General features: G+C 55.6%; 1 protein-coding gene across 2 annotated transcripts in view; it reads left to right on the plus strand.

The window, feature by feature from the left end:
• The window catches only part of RBM19 (RNA binding motif protein 19), a 63,102-nt gene that overhangs the window by 28,427 nt on the left and 16,523 nt on the right, over positions 1-18,152 (plus strand). For both annotated transcript variants that reach the window (XM_053279659.1, XM_053279658.1), the window contains 2 exons: positions 11,460-11,565; positions 16,893-17,013. In XM_053279659.1, coding sequence (XP_053135634.1) covers positions 11,460-11,565; positions 16,893-17,013 — 227 coding nt within the window. The remainder of the gene's footprint in view (positions 1-11,459; positions 11,566-16,892; positions 17,014-18,152) is intronic.

An 18,152-nucleotide genomic window follows, 5' to 3' on the forward strand; every position in this document is an offset into this window, starting at 1 on the left:
TGGGTGCGTCTGGCGCAGTGCCGTGTGCGTGAGCACCATCCCTGCAATGGCTTTGCTCCCCCAGCAAATATCGCCATTAGCCAGAGCGAGGGAGGGAGGGAGCGGCAGGCAACCCCCCCCTTTGTATCTCATTTTCGCCTTCTCATCAAGGCCCCCCACCCCACGCCTGTGTGTGAGGCTATTTTGACAGCTTCTGTCAGCAAAGTGCAGCTGCCTGCCAGCACCTCTGATGGGCTGCAGACACCTCTGGCTTTGTGCTGAAGACGTTTAGAATCTGATTATCGGGCGGGGGGGGAGTGAAGGCCCCCCCCCCAACACGCACAAGGCCAATGCCAACATTTTTGCCTTGTCTGGCCGGCCTGTAGGGCTGCTTGTTTGTGTTCGTTCTCGCCTTGACGCCAGGGGAGGAGTTCAGCAGGCCATGCATATCTCTGCCTCCACTTCCCTTGCCGGGGTGGGTGGGTGGGCGGGCACAGGGACCCTCCTCAGGCAGCTTTGCATGAACGAGCCGGTTAGGGTCAGGGGATCCCTTTCAGGATATTTTCACACCTCGCTTCTGCGGTTGACGATCCAACTTTACAGATGTAATTGCGATTAAAAAACAAAGCCCTCACAAGGAAACCATTCCGCCCGTTTCGCGGCTGAAAGACGAACCCCCCGGTGATGCCTGCCGCCTCTCGCCACAGCAGATGCTCGATGGGGCAAGCAGGCCTTGATCAGGGCAGCGGAGCTTCTGGGGGGAGGGAGCTGGAGGGCCTGGGGGCCATCCTGCAAAAGGCCCTGCCCCATGTGCTCGCTAGCCAAGCCTCAAGGGATGTTGGGGTGCCGCAGAGAGCGTCTCCGGAAGCTCTTCTAGCCAGGGGCTGGCAGCCCTCAGGAAACCCTCGTTCCAGCTGGAGGGGGCTGGATTGCTCTCAGACTCAGTGGGATGCAGACCAGACGGGAGGCGTGTGCCCCACGGAGGAGGCCCCTGGCCCCAGCCCAGGAGCAGAGAGGCCGTGCTCCCCCTCCAGCCCTTTCCCCAGAACCGATTTGGGCTCGTGCGACATGCCCGGTGAAGGAGCCCTCCTGTGTGGACTGCTGCTACCCAGGCGGGTGTAGCTGCCTTCTGCCGCCCCCTGTCCTTCCAGCAGTGCTGGCTCCCAGGCAGAGGGCCAGCATGAACTCCTGGCCAAGTGTTTTCTCGGTTCACCTTAGGGTTGCCAACTTTTCAGCCAGCCCTTGCTCTTGTGCCTTTAATGTGGTTTGCACCCATGGACAGGAAACGGTGCTCTTCACCGCACTGAGTAGAGCTCCACTTGCTGCTTTCTGCCCATCAGGCTGCCATTAAAAGGCACAAGAGCTGGCTGGACTGAATTCTTCTGGCCAGTTGGCAGTTCTAGATAATGTCCGTCTTGAAGCTGTGTCGCAGGTGTTGCTTTGTGCTGGGGGGGGGGAGGGTCCTGGCACCCTCTTGGTTGCACAAGTGCATCTTCTCCCAATTGTCTTCTCATGGCCCTGGGACAAAAACCATCCCACCAGTAGGAAGCCTCTTTATCCTGAGGTTGTTTTCTCCCCTGTGCCTTGTTTTTATTAATCACTGGTAATAATAGCATAACTGGTGGGTCAGCTGGTGGGTTGCATGCCAGAGTACAAGCACGGATTTGACCGCGAGAGCATCACTATGCTTGTGGTTTTTCTTCTCTTGCACCTTTATGCAGCGGGGAGTGTGTGTATCTGTCTGGGGTGGGGTGGGGGGTCTTCCCCAGAATCCGGATGAGGCTCAACCCGCCTGCCAGCCGAGGGGAAGCAGGGTCCTGCTGAGTCCGGCTCCCTACGAACAAGCCCAGGAGGTGGCCGGGTGCCCTGGCCAGCCGTTGGCCTCCCTCTGGGCTCCCTCTGGCCTGTGCTGTCCTTCCTGGCCGTGGCTCTTGAAGAGAGGCAGGCAAGAAGGACTGGACCAGGGAGCTTCTGTGTGCCCGGCAGGCCCGTTGCCACGGGGCTGGCTGGCTGCTGGAGTGGAGTCACTGTGACCCCTGAGCTGGGGCCTCTCTTGCCGCTATCGGGGACCTTGCCGTGCCCTGCGGTTGTCCTGCATTTTTCGCCAAAGGGTGTGGATCAGGCCCCGGAGTCTGACCTCTCTCCAGCGGGTGCCGCGCAGGAGGAGCACCAAGCCTGAGCCGCAGATCAGGGCTTCCTTCGCTGGTCTGAATTGTGCTTCTGCCCAGAACTCCTCGGGGGGCTGAGGGAAGCTCCTCCGTCCCAGCCTCGGCCTTTCCGCCTGAGCATACTGGCCTACCTTGCAGGGTTGTTGCAGCAAGACCGTCCAGGGGGAGCAGTTCCCACACACAAACTGGGCATGAAAAATGCAGTTGGTCCGTCTGGCTCACTGTGGCTTGCACTGAGTGCCAGCAGCTCTCTGGGGGGCAGGCGAGGGCCTTTCTCCAGGCAGGGCTGGGGTCTCTCGGGCCTGGAGCAGGGGACGCCTGCATGGCTGCCGCCGCCTCTTGCCCCGGCTCCCAAGACTGGCTGCTGCCGCCGTCTCCGTCTGAAGAGACAAGCCCAGAAGACCCCCGGGGCTCTTCCGGTGGCTGCACTCTGTGCTTGACCACTAGCCTTCAGCCTCCTCTGAGCAAGGAGTCCAGATCTCTCGTGTCAGGGCATGGCCACTGCTTGTCCTGCTCGGTAGGGATGTCTTCTGTGCCTGCTCGAAGCCAGTCCTGCCTCTTTGGGCCCAGCATGGACCATGATGGGGGAGGCCTGGATTCCAGGCTTGGGTCGGCCAGAGGGCGGAGAGGGCCCAGCGGGTGCTGCTGGGGAGGAGTAAATCAGGGACCAGTGTGTGGCGTGCCCAGGGGGTTCGCTGTGGATGCTGCTCTGGAGAGGGGGTGACTGCCCTCTCTGAGCAGCAACCCTTCTTCAGAACATGCCAAGCTGGGTCCCTTTTCCTTCCCTGCCACTCCTGGAGACGGGTCCCTGCCTTTGGGACCCTCACAAGTCCAAACTTAGGCTAGACGTCTTGAATCCAGTGAGTTTGACTCTGGTGGGGTTCTTGGCTGTGAGTGCTTCCAAGCTGATTCTTCCAGATCGTCGACATCTTCCTACTGGAGCCTGTTGCCTCGTCGCTCCCTTACCCCCAGTCCGAGGTTTCCATGGTCTGTGCTGCCAAGAGACTCGCAAGCGTATCTCACAGCCCACGAGGACTGGAAACTTGCTTTTAAAAAGAAACCAAGCAAGATGAGATTCTCAGAAAACGGACTGTTGGATTTGGCACTTGCCCTGATTGAGCCCTCCGACTTGTCTCCGGCAGATATGGCACCTTCGGAATAATTTTGGCAGGGGGAAAAGCTGGAGTGCTTTTCGAAATGATAGAAACCCTTTGCTCTGTGAAGCCCTGGCCCCGGGAGCTGTCGGTTTTCCGCGAGGCTGCAACAGAAAATGCTGCATCTCCTTGCTAAGGCTCTTCCGCCCGCTTTGGGGGACTGCTTCACCTGGGGACAGGTTAGTGTGCTGCGGATGCAGAAGGTCTGGCTGTGTTAGAAAGTCACTGCCGCCACCGCTTCCTCCTCCAGACAAGAATGGTCTCCCTGTCGTGTGTCGGGAGGTAGATGCCATCCCTGCCCACCCCCACCCCGGGAATGTTTGTTCATTAATTTTCCATAGTTAGCAAGGAGATGTTATTGATGGTGGTGATAAGAGTAATCGGAGAAGGGATGCAGCAGGGAGACGTCCTGCGTTTGCTAACCAAATTTGAGTTTGAGCCCAGAGGGGAGGGTTCCTTCCCTTTTCTTCCCCGACAGATATTTCCTGTCTGGCAGATAACACTAGCACAAGGTGTTAAATTAGCTCTCAATGTCCACCTCTGGCTGTCCACATTCTCGTAATGATTTCATTAGCTTGAATTATCCACGTTATTTTCTCGTAATGGGATTAGCCGCACCGGAGTCATCGGAAGAGTGGTGGGGTGGTAGTGGAAGAAATTAGCTCTCTCCTGCAGAGGGTGGGACTGGCCATAGCTCCGCCCGGGGCAAAGCGGTGGGGCAGACCCCTTCCTTCGGAGAGAGGGGACGAGATGGAAAATGAGCTATTATCCCTCTGTAGTTGGCCATTCATTGCAGGCCAGAAATGATCAGGGATAATTTGGAAGAAAATGCTGTATTCGGGTGGTGAGAGAGAAAGAGAGAGGAGATTGCTTGATGGTTGTGTTTTGCTGAGATGCCCGTTGCTCTGGTATCCAGGTGGGCAGCCTGCAGCAAGATGATGGGGGAAGGATGGACCACGCGGGCAATCCACATTGGCCTCCCCACCCCCGGTCTCATACCTGTGAAAGAAAAGCTTTTTAATTCTCAGAGGTGCTGCCGTATTGTATTTTCTTTTAAAATCTATCTAGATCTATTTCAAACTGGCTTTTGGGCGGGCTTTTGAGTGCAGACTGCCTGGGTCGGCCTGATGGATGGTCTCCAATTGGGAACTGACAGAGGGAGTGTGACTCTGTTGGCCCTTTTGGATCTCTCGGCGGCTTTCAGTACTATTGACCATAGTCTCCTTCTGGAATGTCTGAGGGAACTGGGGGTGGGAGGCACTGCTTTGCTGTGGTTCTGCTCCTACCTCTTGGGCAGATTCCAGATGGTGTTTCTTGGAGACTGTTGTTCTTCAAAATCTGAACTTCAGTATGATGTCTCTCAGGGCTCCACATTGTTTCTGATGTTATTTAACATCTACATGAAACGGCTGAGAGAGATTATCAGGAGATCTGGTGCAGAGTGTTATCAGTATGCTAATGACAGCCAAATCTATTTCTCCATGCCAACATCATCATGAGAAGGTATAACCCCCCTAAATGCCTGCCTGGAGGTGGTAATGGGCTGGATGAGGGATAACAAACTGAGGCTGAATCCAGATAAGACGGAGGTACTAATTGTGCAGGGTCGGAACTCAGGAGCTGATTTTGATCTGCCGGTTCTGGATGGGGTCACGCTTCTCCAGAAGGAGCAGGTATGCAGTCTGGGGGTGATTCTGGATCCAAACCTCTCCCTGGTGTCCCAGTTTGAGGTAGTGGCCAGAGGTGCTTTTTATCTACTGTGGCTGATACTCCAGCTGCGTCCGTTTCTTGAGATGAATGACTTCAAAACGGTGGTACATATGTTGGTAACATCTAGGCTGGATCACTGCAATGTGCTCTATGTGGGGCTGCCTTTGTGCGTAGTCCCAGGGCTGAGGGTCTCTGGGCCGTTTCATATGCAGCGTGGTAGCAAACCTGCGGTTGCCCCCAGGTGTCTCCTTGTCAAAGAGTTGCAGCCATTCCTGACGAAGGTTCCTGTATGGTGTGTAAATATGTATTTGTCTGATAATCCACATGTTCCGTTTTTAGGAGTGCACTTGTAAAAATACAGTCACGTGGGCAGAGGGAGAAGAGAAGCAGTGAAGGTGGGATACACAATAGAGGGAGGAACCACGTGGAGGCCGGTGGCTGGCCTTGAAGCAGGCCCAGCAGCAGAAGGAGGTTCCCGGCTGGCCATTTCCTCTGGGCCAGTCAGATGGGCAGCGGAGCAGAGCGGCCCGTCTGCTGGTGGCTCTGGCCCGGCTGTGCCGCCTGCCTGTCCTCAGTATATTTGCATATTGCCCGGAACTGGCATCTCTGGCCAGTTTGCAACCAATATAGCCCAGAATTAAAACAAATACACAGTGCTACAAGCCTAGTGAGACGCTTGGATGACGCCATTAAGAGCAATGTCTTCACCTCTTCAAAAGCTGCCAGAGATGGGGAGGCTCTCTCCCGGGGAGGGGCATCCTGCAGGATCCTTGCGCCCCTCCCGATCTCCTTCAAGGGCAGGGAGCTACAGGCAGCAAAGGCTCCCTCCTTCTCCCCAGGCATAAACGCCAGCCCCTCACCCCCATGGCAAAAAGCGAAAGGGTGCACTTGAGGGCCCCTTTGGGGAGAGGCCAAACCCGCTCCTTGCCACTGATCATCTCTCTGCATGGGCAGTCGGGCCTGCCTTGGTCTGCATTCCCCCCCCCCCCCCGTCTTGGGTTCTGTTTCTTAGTCACGCTGGAGTTGGGGGGTGGGGCTGGCTTTTGTGTGGAGAGAGGCTGCTGTGGGCTGACTGGAAGCAGAGTTGCCACCCCAGGAAATACATCTTAGTGGATTAGTCATATGTGTTACAGTTGATCAACTGGCAGCATTTGTCAGTTGCCCATTTTGTCCAAAACTGTCCATTTTCGCATGGCAAAGACAAGAAGGTCCTTCATGTGTGTTTAGGTGCTGTTGCTGCTGCTGCTGCTGCTGCTTGTGCATGGCCCAGAGCAGAGCCGGTCTTTCCCGTCTCTCTCGCACAGCACCGAGACGGTGCCTCTTCTGAGATGGGATGGCCACTTGAAGCTTTTATAAGGAGCACTTTGAGCCAGGAAAACAAATCAGTTGCCCAAGCGACCAGGGGCATTTTTTTAGCCGGTCTATGTTCTGCTTGATCTGGTGGTGGACCCCTTGGTGACTGGGGCCTTTGGGCCTGATGCCACCCCGTTTCCTGGCATGTGCTGGTCCCAAGTTTGGTTCTGCTTGGTTCTCACAATGTGTGTTGAAAAATGCTGTGCAAGGGGTATAAATAAGCCTTGGTCTCTCTTTGATTCTTCCTAATTCTGCACAGAAACCTTGTTGGTAGTTCTTTAATTCGTTATAAATAGACCTTGAATATTTTCAAGGTTGCTGTGTCATGTTTCTTAATGAGTAAAGATGTGTTGGTAGCGAACAGTCTTTGACAATGGCACTCCACTCGTGGAATGTGTGCACACACAATCCAAGGAAGATGGAGGGATGGGTGCACGCACACACATACGCACGCTATTCATGCTCACATCTGCATATAAATGGGGGTTTGTGCACATCGTTACTGCCAACGCTCAAGAAAGCTATCATCATTCTTGGGTTTCATCAAAACACGCCCCCCCCCCCCCGGCATGCATATATACACAGACCAACACCATCCCATGCTACAAAACAAATTAGAAATGTGAGAACTCTTCTTGTTGATCAAAACATAAATTATTCTCCATAGACGGGGCACATTGTGCTCCAGAAAGGGTAATTGGTCTCTCCTCCCCCTCTTCAAAAGGTGAACATCGTAATTGGAAAAGAGAGGTGTTAGCTGCTCGCAGGGGGATGGGGGGGCATTAGAGCCCCCCCCCCGCCACTTTCGCAGCTTCAGGGATGTCAATGGCCGTGTGATGGATTCTAATTATCCGCGCAGCAGGGAGGGGGGAAGAGGGGGACCTCCCCCTCCCGGTCAAGGAGACCATGGCTACCCCATTATTCTCCCCAGCGCTGCTCTCAGCTGCTCCACGGGGAAGCCCCTGGGAATTCAGATTCCAGGCTCCTCAGTGCCACCCTTGATGAGGCGGTCCGGAGAGCAGTGTGGCTGCTTTCCCTTTGGCCTTGTGCACCCCACGCTTCTGGGTCTGTGCTGCAGTGGCCAAGCACATATGCCTGGATGGTTCCACTTCAGATTGCACGTGACTAAATGCTGCTCCATATCAAAGATGGGTGGGGTGGCGGCGGAAATCACATCAGGGGAGAAGTATGTTTCAGAATATCAGGATCAGTTCATGAAGTTTTGGGGAATCTTGATCTTAAAAATTGGCATTTTGCACGTCTCAATCAAAATTTGATTTAAAAAATTCAAAAGTCATCACCTGCTTTAATCTGCTAAAATAAAGCCAATCTAAAATTTACTACATTCTTTTGCATGTCAGCTGTCAAATATTGATTACTGTTGCATGTCTGCTATCAGATGTCAAATATTCATCACTGTTCATTGGAGATTGTCACACTCTGACTGCTACTGCATCTTTGGATCTTAAATGTTAATGTTGAAAAACAAATACTCACTGCATATTTGTGCACTTGGAGAATATTTGGCATCAAAATGTGTAGTAGAAAATAACGTTGGGGGGTTTGTTCTGGCACTAGCACCTTTCAGCTGTGTAGAGCCTACAGAGGCTGCCTTGCCTCAGGAAAGCTTGGCCCTCTCCGTCCTGCATGTAGGGCTGCTTTGAGCCCCATTCTTCTTGCGGAGCAGAGGTTCCTGGTTTGGAACAGAGTGGCAGGGAATGTGTGAACACCCCCCCACTTACTGGTTCAGGGAGCGCGTTGAGTATCTGGCCAAGGGAGCTGAGTAGCCCCTCGGAAGCTTGTGCCGCAGGATATTTGTGGGCCTTCAGAATGCGACAAGGCTGTGTCGCTTTGGGCAGCAGCCTCAAGCAGCCCCCAGCCGCACTTTCTGCAAGCCCTCTGTCACATGGAGTCCTCGCAACCAGTGTGGAGGCCCGCGGGCTTCTCTGGGTCTCCTCCTCCTCCTCCTCCTCCTGATCTCACCACTGAATCCCAGAACTCTCATTTACATTTTCCTCTCTTCTCTGGCTATTTTTTAAGGCATATTTATATAGCGGCCAAAACCCGCATCTCTGGGCGGTTTTACAATAACAGCACAGATGAAAACAAACATTAAAACATTAAACAAACGTAAAAACAAGGGCAGGTATGCAGATACGCCGCAAGAGGCTAGTCAGAATTATGCACGGTGCCCCCCCCCCCGCCCCCGAACCTTTATGAGAAGTGAGGATTGCCCCGTCAGCTGGGCGGGCAGAAGCTCAGGGCAGGCAGACAAAAGAAGCTCTCCACGCACACCACGCCGAGTCAACGAGTTGTGAGTCCTGCGGTGGTTGTGGCGGTGCAGCGGCCGCAGCTTCTGAGTTCCCTGATGGGTTGGGCTGGCAAGGGACTCAAAGCGGGCAGGAGCCAGGAGGGGGAGGCAGGCGGGGGGGGCCGCTGGACTGAGCCGTCTGGAGTGTCTGATGGGACGGCACCCTCACCCGCCGTGAGGGGGAGGTTGCTGCAGGCAGGCCTGCTCCAGTGGTTGCTGCAGTGTGCAGCCGGGTGACTCTCGGTGGCCCCCACAGCACTTTGTTTGTGTTACCTGAGCTTGACTGCAAAAACACCCCACCCCGCCCACCCCGCACCAGCCACAAAGGCGGGGGAGTTCCTCTTGCAGCTCTCCTCCTGGACGCAGGTTTCCCGCTGGCTCCGAGGTGTCTGTTGTCTCCCTCCTTTTTGCTTGTTTGTGTGTTTTGTTTCTGCCTTACCATTTCAAAGGAAGGAGAGATGGAGACTGGGAGGAGGAGGAAGGGGGGAGTTTCTGAGGGACAAGACGTGCAGATTCATTTTGCGGCTTCATAATGCTCCACTTACACACGGCGGAGTCCGAGGAAATTCACTAGATGGATGCCTGGTCATGCCGGCAGTGCAGCGGGTTAACTCCCTGGATTTGGCTTCTATCATTTCACGAGAGCATTTATGGCACTTTACCGTGTTTATTCCCGGGCGCTCTCTGGCCCGTCGGCTTCCTTCTCCTGCACGTGTGTGTGGAGATTGTCAGATAAAATAGCACACCTAGTCAGCTGGAGCCTGCATTAAATATTCATTGTCTCCCATTTGTACGTAGGTGTTGATAAATGGACCCAACGCCAGGGAAAGGCGGCTGCTCCTTGGCAGCAGGAAAAGGTGCTTCTTTGTTGTGGAATTTCTGTCTGGTGTGAGGGGCAAGGAGACCCCGTGGGAGCCATGGTGCCCTCTGTTTCCACCACGCACAAAGACCAGCAAAGTCCACCTAACTAGATGTTTGGGTCAGGGTTTTTTTGCAGCCTGCTCCAATCTTAGGGTTGTGTTTCCAATTAAGCTTTATAGAAGATGGAGTTGCATTAGATTGTGAGCCGGAAGAGATGCGAAACATCATGCCCTTAAAAGCTTAATGTTTGGCCCCCAAAGCCTGCTCTGATAAATAGGGGTCTGCATCTGTAGGGGAAGGAAGCTGGATATTTCCGAGCACACCAGAGCTTTGCCGTATGTTAGATTATTCCACTGTTCCTTCTCCTTGCATTTGACTGGAGCAACGCATTGTCCTTGCTTCCATGGCCATAGCCATTCATGCAGGTTGGAATCCCTCCCTTGCCTTTTAGAGTAGTCGGTTTCCTTTTCCATAGGGGAAAGGCATGTGGTACAGTCCTCCTCAGAATGCTCCCCCCCCCCCCGCGCCGCCGCCCAAGGCTCCCTGCACATGCTCCCTGTGCTAGTCTGTTGTAGGCCAAGGTTGGGCTGTAACATGCAGGTTCTGTGGCCTTTGGGCAAAGGGGGACAGTGAGGCATGCCTTTGCCCCCCTGGGTAAGCGGAGGGGAAGGCTGCTGAAGGGAGCCTGCCTGTGGGTGCCTTTGGGGAGGGGCACACTGCAGAGGGGTGCCCCTCAAGAGCAGGCCCCCGGGAGCTCTTCGGGATGGCTCTTCCTGAAGCCATTCAGCCACGTTGGCCGACATGCCACGCTGCAACGTGCCAGCACTAGGGAGCTGCCAGGGCTGCAGCTGTGCAGGGTGGAAGTTGGGCATGCATGTTGGCTCCCCCCCCCCACCGCCCCCAGTAAACGGAAGGTGTGTTTCCTGCTGCCTGTGGCATCCTCACCTGCCGCCTCCTCTTCAGCAGCCCCCACACGAGCCTTCCCTAAGGGGCCAACCAGACTGGCCCTTACTGTCTGAGGTGCCCCTCAGATTTCCCAGAAGCCTTAGCGTTTGAGGAGGGTGGGGCTCTCTGTCTCTGCCTTCCAGGCTTGGGCCAGTGTGGGGCAGGACTGGGTGCTGTTGGTAAGAATCGGGACCACAGCCAGCTCACTACGGAACGTGGGTTGTGGTTGGGTCACTCCAGGGTCAGGCTGGCTAGGAGGCCGCTGAGGGCCCCACGCTTAGACTGCAGCTCCAGAACGGTCTGGGCTGGCTAGCCGCTCAAGCCCCCCCCCCCCCGCCCATCCAGTTAGTCCCTTGTGCTGCTTTTTCTCTGAGGAAAACTTGGGGGACCAGACAGGCCCCCACAAACCCCTTGGCCGGTGGCAAATGCCCCCTCCTCTTGAGCGAGCAGGACACGCAGCCCTCCTCCTTCCCACTGGGAGAAGGGAAGAGACCGCAGGGACCCCTTCTGGGCACTCCCCCTGCTCCTTGCTCGCTCTGTCTCCGGGGGCCACTGGCCAAAGCCCCGCTCCTCTCCCGAGCCCTCCGCCTGTGTGCCTGACAGGCGTGGGGGCTGGTGGGGAGGCCAGTGAGATGTCCCCTGAGCTGAGCAGCCTCCTGCTGCCTCGGGGGCGCTTCCTCCCGGAGCCTTTCCTCCTGTCATGCAGCAAGTCCTGAGGAGTCGATCTCCGAGCCAGAGGGGGGCAAGGCGGCTTCCTCGGGGGCACGTCTGGCAAGGCGGCTGCTTCTGGGGCTGGTTCCTGCTTCTCCTCCTCCCCGGGGGTGGGGTGGGGTCTGGGGTCTGGCCCTGGCGGCTTGTCGTCATCTCTTTTCCCAGAGAGGGGAAAGGCTGTGCTCTGTGGTGTGCAAATTCCTGCAGGTCTCTCCCAGAAGGGGCCCTCATCACGTTTTCTTTTTTCTCCCCCCCCCCCAACTTCAGCACCTTTGGAGAGCTGAAGACTGTTCGCCTGCCAAAGAAAATGGTCGGAACGGGAAGGCATCGTGGGTTTGGTTTTGTGGACTTCTTCACGAAGCAGGATGCGAAGGTGAGCCATTCGCCCCACTTCTTACCTTGGAGGCCTCCCGAGCGGCTGGCCCCAGGATCCTGGCAGTAGTCCCCCTGGGCTGCTGCTGCTTCTCAATGGGGGAGCCCCAAGAGGTCAGCCAGCCCTCTCTCGTGGGCTGTCCCACCTGAAGGTGCCAAGTGATGCAGGGGAGCTGCAGGTCTTTGCCAAAGAGCCATGCGAAAGGGCCACCCTGGCCCCTTGGCACATGCTTGGCTTTTGTTCTGGGTGGTGTTCCCTCCCCCCTTGGGTAAGTGGGTAACTCAGCACCCCAGTCCTGGCCCTGAGGTGGGTGGAGAAAGCGGAGAGGCACTATTCCGACTGATCAGTTCCGCTGTGAGATCCAGGAGAACGGGGCCAGGGCGTGCAGAAGTGCCGCTGAGCCAGACTCTTCCGCCAGGCCTATTTCCTGCACTGATGAAACATTCTCCGAGGAAAGGGAATTCATGGCCCACGGTCATTCCTGCCCGTCCCCCAGCTGAAGAAACTGCTTTTTTCTTTGTAAGGTGGACAGTGTCATCCCCTGGGAGGGTTAGTTTCCCTGTCTTGTCATCGGCCGTCTGACCAGCCACCCACTGAGCAGGGAACTGTACGGAGTTGGAGAATTTGGCTGCTCTGTGTCCATCCTTTGCAATATTTTGAATACTCTTTTGATTTTGTGTTGTGTTATTAGCAGATGATGTCTCTGCATCACAAGGCATGAGGGCTGTTTTTTCTGCATTACCATTTATTGAACCTTCTCTGGCCTTTGCAGTGCACATTTTAATGATGATTACTTCCTAATACTTTTGCCCTCCGTTTTAATGGTTCTCGTGGCTTTCATTGACCATCAGGGGGTGCTGCTCGTCCTCCCTTTCCCTGCCAGAGTAGAGCACTTCCTGCTTCCTGTGTGGTGGTGGGGTCCCCCCCCTGTTTGCTCTCATTGCTCTTTGAGCTGCTGTTTCTCCATGAGGTTTCTGCCATGACCCCAAGATCGCTTCTTCGGGGTAGTTACAGCTGGAGAGGGAGTTTCCAAACACCTGCCTGCCTGCCTGCACGCACGCACTCCCCCGCCCCTTCGAGGCACTGTGCTTTAAATGGGCAGCATGTGTGTGTGTGCGCGCCTGCGTCTGCATGCAAAAGGTTTCTGTATTAATTTTTGCAAGGTGCCTTGCCTGACAGCGGCACTCGCGGTGGTCCCCAGAGCAGTGCGTGGCCTTAAACACTCAGCTGCTCCAAAGGAGAAATTTCCCACCCAGGAGCGGAGCCCGGCCCTCGTGGCAAAGCGCTCAGCTGGCACTGCAGCGAACCCCCCCCCCTGGAGCTCTGAGGAGTCTTTGTGTTTAGGACGGATGGGAAATCTGTGCCTTTTGTCTCCCGCTAATGGTTTTGCCTGGGGGCTCCTTGGGCCAAGTGTTTAATAGGGCAGCAGGGAGCAGAGAGGCAGAGTGGTCCGGTCCCTCCGGTGAAGAGCGTTTAGGTCTGGCGAGTGATAGCCCCCAGCGCGCCCCCCCCCCCAGCTGGCCTGCTCCCTTGGTCTGAGGTGTGCACCATTCTGCCCCCCCCCCCCCGCCTGCCTGCCTGTGTCTGAGAGTCCCATGCACACTGGGCGGCGGTGGGGGGGCGTCTTCCTTCCAGGATTTGGGCACCCAGAGTTCTTTTTTTAGTACAGTTTTCTTTTTTCAGTCATCTGAGCTCTTGGCCTCCACTGCCGTCCTCTCTGGGGAGCTAATCGAAGACTTCCACTCCGCACCAGAGGGAGATATTCTGCTCCTGCCATCGGCCCCCCTCAGGAAGCCGCCCGTCCGTCCGTCGGGATCCATGTCAGAGGCTGTTGAGTCAAGCCCTCCTCTCCCAGGGAGGCTCCCCCGCCCCCGGTCTTCTTCCCAGAGTGAGCTGGGGGCCTTCTGCGGGGGCCGCGCAGGAGCGCTCTGTCTCTCCCCAGGTGTTGTCTCTGGGAGCCAGCCTCCCTCGCCCGGCCAGCCTGCAGCCAGGCACAAGCCGAGCCGTCACAGCCACAGCCTTCCCTGGCCCTTCCAGGCAGCCCCACTGAGGCCGTGGCTCTGTCTAGCCCAACCCTGACTGGCAGCGGCTTCCCGAGGTCCTTCCTGGTTCTGCAGGGGAGGCTTACAGCACGATGGCCTTTGCTCCCAGAGTGAGTGCTGCCAACCAGTGCTGGGCTGGTGAACGTGCCATGGAGAGGCCAGGCTGTGAGGCAAGAGCGGCCTCTAGACCAGCTAGCGGAGAGCCTGGCTGCAGCCTGGCCTGGAGGCGACGCAGAGGCGGGTGGCAGTTCTGCCGTGACTTGCCTCTGCCCGGGGTGGGCGGACCCTCACGAATCGGGGAGCGCCCAGCTGGTGTGGAGCAGGCGTTTGCAGACGACAAGCCGTTCACTCTCGCACAGACACTCTCTCTGATGATGCTGGGAGGTGAGAGATTAAAAAGGACCCATTAACAAAGGAGAGCCCGCCATTCGGGCCGCAGTGGCATGCCAGGGCTGGAAGGGGGGCTTCTGCCGACATCAACAGCAGCCAGAACTGCCTGCTGCGGGCTCCTCCTCCTCCTCCTCTCCCCCCTCCCCACCCCAGCAGTGTTTGTTTAAGCCAACTCCTTGCTCTGCTAATTGGTCCTGTTCCGTGTGAAAATAGGCCTTGAAATGCACATGGTGGCAGCGGCAGCAACAGCAAACAGACAGTGCCAAGGGAGAGAAGAGTCCCAACCTTTGGCGAAGCAGGACTAGCTCCTTAGATCATTTCTTCCTGCGAGAAGCAGTGGGTTTGTCACGGGGTGAGTGGGGCCAGGCCTGGAAACAGCCGGTTAGGCTTCAGATGGCCTTTGCCTTCAGGGAGTCGAGTTTGCTTCCGATCACCTGTTGTCCAGACACAGCAGCCAGATAGTTACGAGAAGGGGTTTCCCCAGCCTTCTGCCATGATAAGCCCTGGACATTCTGTTGGCCAAAAATCGAAACCACCTGGCCAACGTACCTGGCCATATGCAGACTTCAGCTAGGGGACAGGAGGCCCCACCCCTCCAAATCTGGTGCAGATCCATGGGGCAATGGCTGAGATCCCGCTGTTTAAATACCCACTCCAAAAACGAGAGGCATCTGGAGCAGGGTGAGGAGTCAGGTACAATAACAATAGCTTTATTTCGATCAATGACCAGAACAAACACAAGCAAAAAGGAAAAAGAGAATAGACATCATAAAATAGTAATACGCAACTTACATGCAACGTAACAAAACTTGACCACAGAGTTAGTACTCATACTATCAAATTTAGTCAGTAATAAATCAAGATAAAAGTCATCTGAGCGGCCAGGAAAAGACTTCAACAAGGGTGAGATAAAATCTAAACGGGCATCCCTGTAGAGGTCACAGTAAAGAATAAAATGTGCAGTCGACTCAATAGCACCCGAGCCACAAGGGCAGAGGCACAAAACATAAGGAATCCCCTTGAACCTTCCCTTAAGCACAGATGTTGGAAGAACATTAAGACGTGCAAGGGTCAAGGCACGCCTAAATTTAGGAAAAGTTATGTTACTTAGGTAATCAGCAGGCTTAAGATTGTAGAGCTGGTTACCTATATACAAACCTCTAGATATTTTGGAGGCTTCAACCTGTAGGTCAGTATCAATTATTCGCTGTTTAATAACCTTCGTAGCTGTAATAGAGCCCATCCTAACAAGTTCTTCAAGTGGGATCCCATAAAGGTGAGATTTTATTTTAAGCGACCGTTTCCATCTCGAATCAAAGGAGTCGGGGAAGGGCGCTTCTCATCCACCTTGCCCACTGGGGGGTCTGAAGCCGAGGGGGGGGTTTGGCGGGGGGTGTGTGTGTGTCCTGGCAAGGGACTGCTTGGTTCTGATCGTAGCAGCTCGTCGAGAAGAGTCTCCGGCAGACTCTGCCTCTCCCTGAATTAAAGGGCTGCTCCTTTCCCCCTCCCTTCCTGGGCTTTTGTTTCCTCAAAAAGGGCCTTGCCGGGGAAGGGAGGCAGTGGCAGCCAGGCTGCCTTTCAACCCCAACGTTCTACATCAGACAGAGACTGCCTCTGAATATGGAGGCTCCATTTAGCCAGCGTGGGTAAGAGGTGCTGTTAAACTGCCCTTTCCCACAGTGCCCATTCAGGGTTTCCTTTTCAAAAAGCCTGCAAATGGGAGTGGAGATGTCCTTAGTTTTCATTTGTGCTCTAAAAAGCACAGAAAGTGCAAGTATGTTTGAGTGAAAATGGATACCATCTTAGCTCTTAGCTTAAATCAAAGGTTTTGGGGGGAATAAATATTAAAAAGGTTTTTTAAAAAAAGGATGTTGCTGGTTTGTGTTATCTGCGTACATGTTTCTGCCAAGGACTTTGTGGAAGAAAGAGCTGTCCTCAGAAACGACGGAGAGGAGAGCTGGTCTTGTGGTAGCAAGCAGGACTTGTCCCCTTAGCTAAGCAGGGTCTGCCCTGGTTCGAAGTGTGAGCACTGGAAGAGATTCCCCCTTAGGGGATGGAGCCGCTCTGGGAAGAACATCAGAAGGTTCCCAGTCCCCTCCCTGGCAGCATCTCCAAGACGGGGCTGGGAGAGAGATTCCTGCCTGCAACCTTGGAGAAGCCGCTGCCAGTCTGTGAAGACCGAGCTAGAGAGACCAGTGGTCTGACTCAGTATATGGCAGCTTCCTATGTTCTTAGGACTCCTTTACAGAGAGATGCCTTGTGTAACTCCGGCCAGGGATGGATGCTCGGGCTCCAGTTTTCTTGGAGGACGAGAGGGTTCCCTCCGTTTCATTCTGGAATTGTCCCACGATGCTTGGCATCCTTTTAGTTTCACTCCCATTAAATTCCCATAGACTTTCAGAGTTGAGAATGTGGGAACTTCATTCCACCCTGAAGTTGGGGTGCAATGAAGGAATTCAGAAAAAGAAATCCCAGTTGTTAGAAAGGTAGAATTTTTTATTTTAAAGAAGTGCAGTTGCACAATTGTGCTGTTTTGAAACTCTGCACAATATTTTTTTAGAACACTGGATTGCTTTTTGTGGAGAGATTAATTGAATTTTCTTTTGATGTGTTTTTATTGCAAAAAGGCAGAAAAAGGAGCTGGAATGTGCTCCCCGCACCCCTTTTGCAAACTCCTGGAGCAATTCTGACATTGCCAGTCCTGCCCCAGTGAGCACCCTGGCGCCTCAGGCCTCCATAGGCTCCCTAGTTCAGAACGAGAGATCCCAGCAGCCCCCCGTTGTTGGATCAGGGAGCCTGGTCTGGGCCCCCTCAGACCATGAGAGGGGAGAGCGGCGGAGGGAAGGCAGGCGGGTCTGGCTGCTCAGTTCTTCCTCTTCCTTCCCCTCGTCACAGAGAGCTTTCAGCGCCTTGTGCCACAGTACCCACCTGTACGGCCGGAGGCTCGTCTTGGAGTGGGCGGAGACGGAGGAGACGGTGGAGGCCTTGAGGCGGAAGACAGCCAGCCACTTCCATGGTAACGCTGCGCACGGAGGGGCCCCGGGGGTGGGCGGGTGGGGGTCTAACTGGAGAGGGGCACCTGGGCCAGCTGCCTCGATGGTTGCAGGGTTGGGGCCTTGCTCTTCAGCCCAGACGGGGCTCCCAGCGTGGCTTTAAAAGGCCCACCCAACTGTCCTTGCCCCGGGTGTGGAAGTCGTTGGCAGCAGGAGTTGCCGGTCCAGGTCTCAGGCTCTGCTCGCCAATGGCGGGGGGCGGGGGGGGCGCCAACACAAGGAGCAGCTGCTGCTGCAAGCCGGGGAAGGCGGAGGATGGCAAAGGGGCCGGCAGCAGTAGCTTCTCGGCTTCCAGTCCTGGGCTCATGTCGAGAAAGGGGGAGACCCTCTGAGGAGCAGTGGGCCGAGAGCAAGGCTTTGGGGCAGAGCCCCAGCCACGACACTGCTGCTCTGCGCAGCTCTGGACAGGCAGCGTGTGGGTGAGCACAGATGTCTTGGTTGGCAAGTATTCGTCTCGGCTTTTCATCACACACACACACACACACGTGTGCGGACACAGAATAAGACCTGAAGGTGCTCCTGGTTGGCAGCAGCAGCAGCAAAGGCGCAGCTCAGGTAGTTCTGCGCCAAGGTTTCTTGATCCACTGACGGTTGCACGCAGAGAGCAAAGCCTGGAGTGGGTTGATGGCCAGGCGTAAGGAGGGGGCCGCCTTGATGAGGCCTCCGCCAGAGGACTTTGCTGGCCTCCTGCTGGGAGGGGCCAGTCCAGGGACCAGCTGGGCCTGCCCTCCAGAACAGAGTCCGGCACCCGCTTGGACAAGTGTGCCCCCTGCAGAGGTCAACAGGCCTTTACCGGGTGCCGGAGTCGGTTTCTCTCTGCCATTCCTGCTGTGGCTCTCCTGCCCTCCTTTGGGCTCCAGGCAGTGGGTGTGGTCTCCCTCGCCCTCATCCATGTGGTGCGGGTTGGGCTGAGAACTGGGGAGGCGCCCTGTGGCTGCGTGGAGGTTTGGGAAAGCCAGGGCTTCTGAGCCCAGCACCCTCAACCACCCCCCAGTCAGGCTCTGCCAGCCTCCTCCGATTCCAGGGGCATCACCTGCCTTGGTGGGTCTTCCCAGCAACATTTTGCACGTTGAGACTGTGCTGGTGTGGAACCCACCTTGAG

The sequence above is a fragment of the Hemicordylus capensis genome, chromosome 15, assembly GCF_027244095.1.
Source record: "Hemicordylus capensis ecotype Gifberg chromosome 15, rHemCap1.1.pri, whole genome shotgun sequence".
Classification (NCBI taxonomy): domain Eukaryota; kingdom Metazoa; phylum Chordata; class Lepidosauria; order Squamata; family Cordylidae; genus Hemicordylus; species Hemicordylus capensis.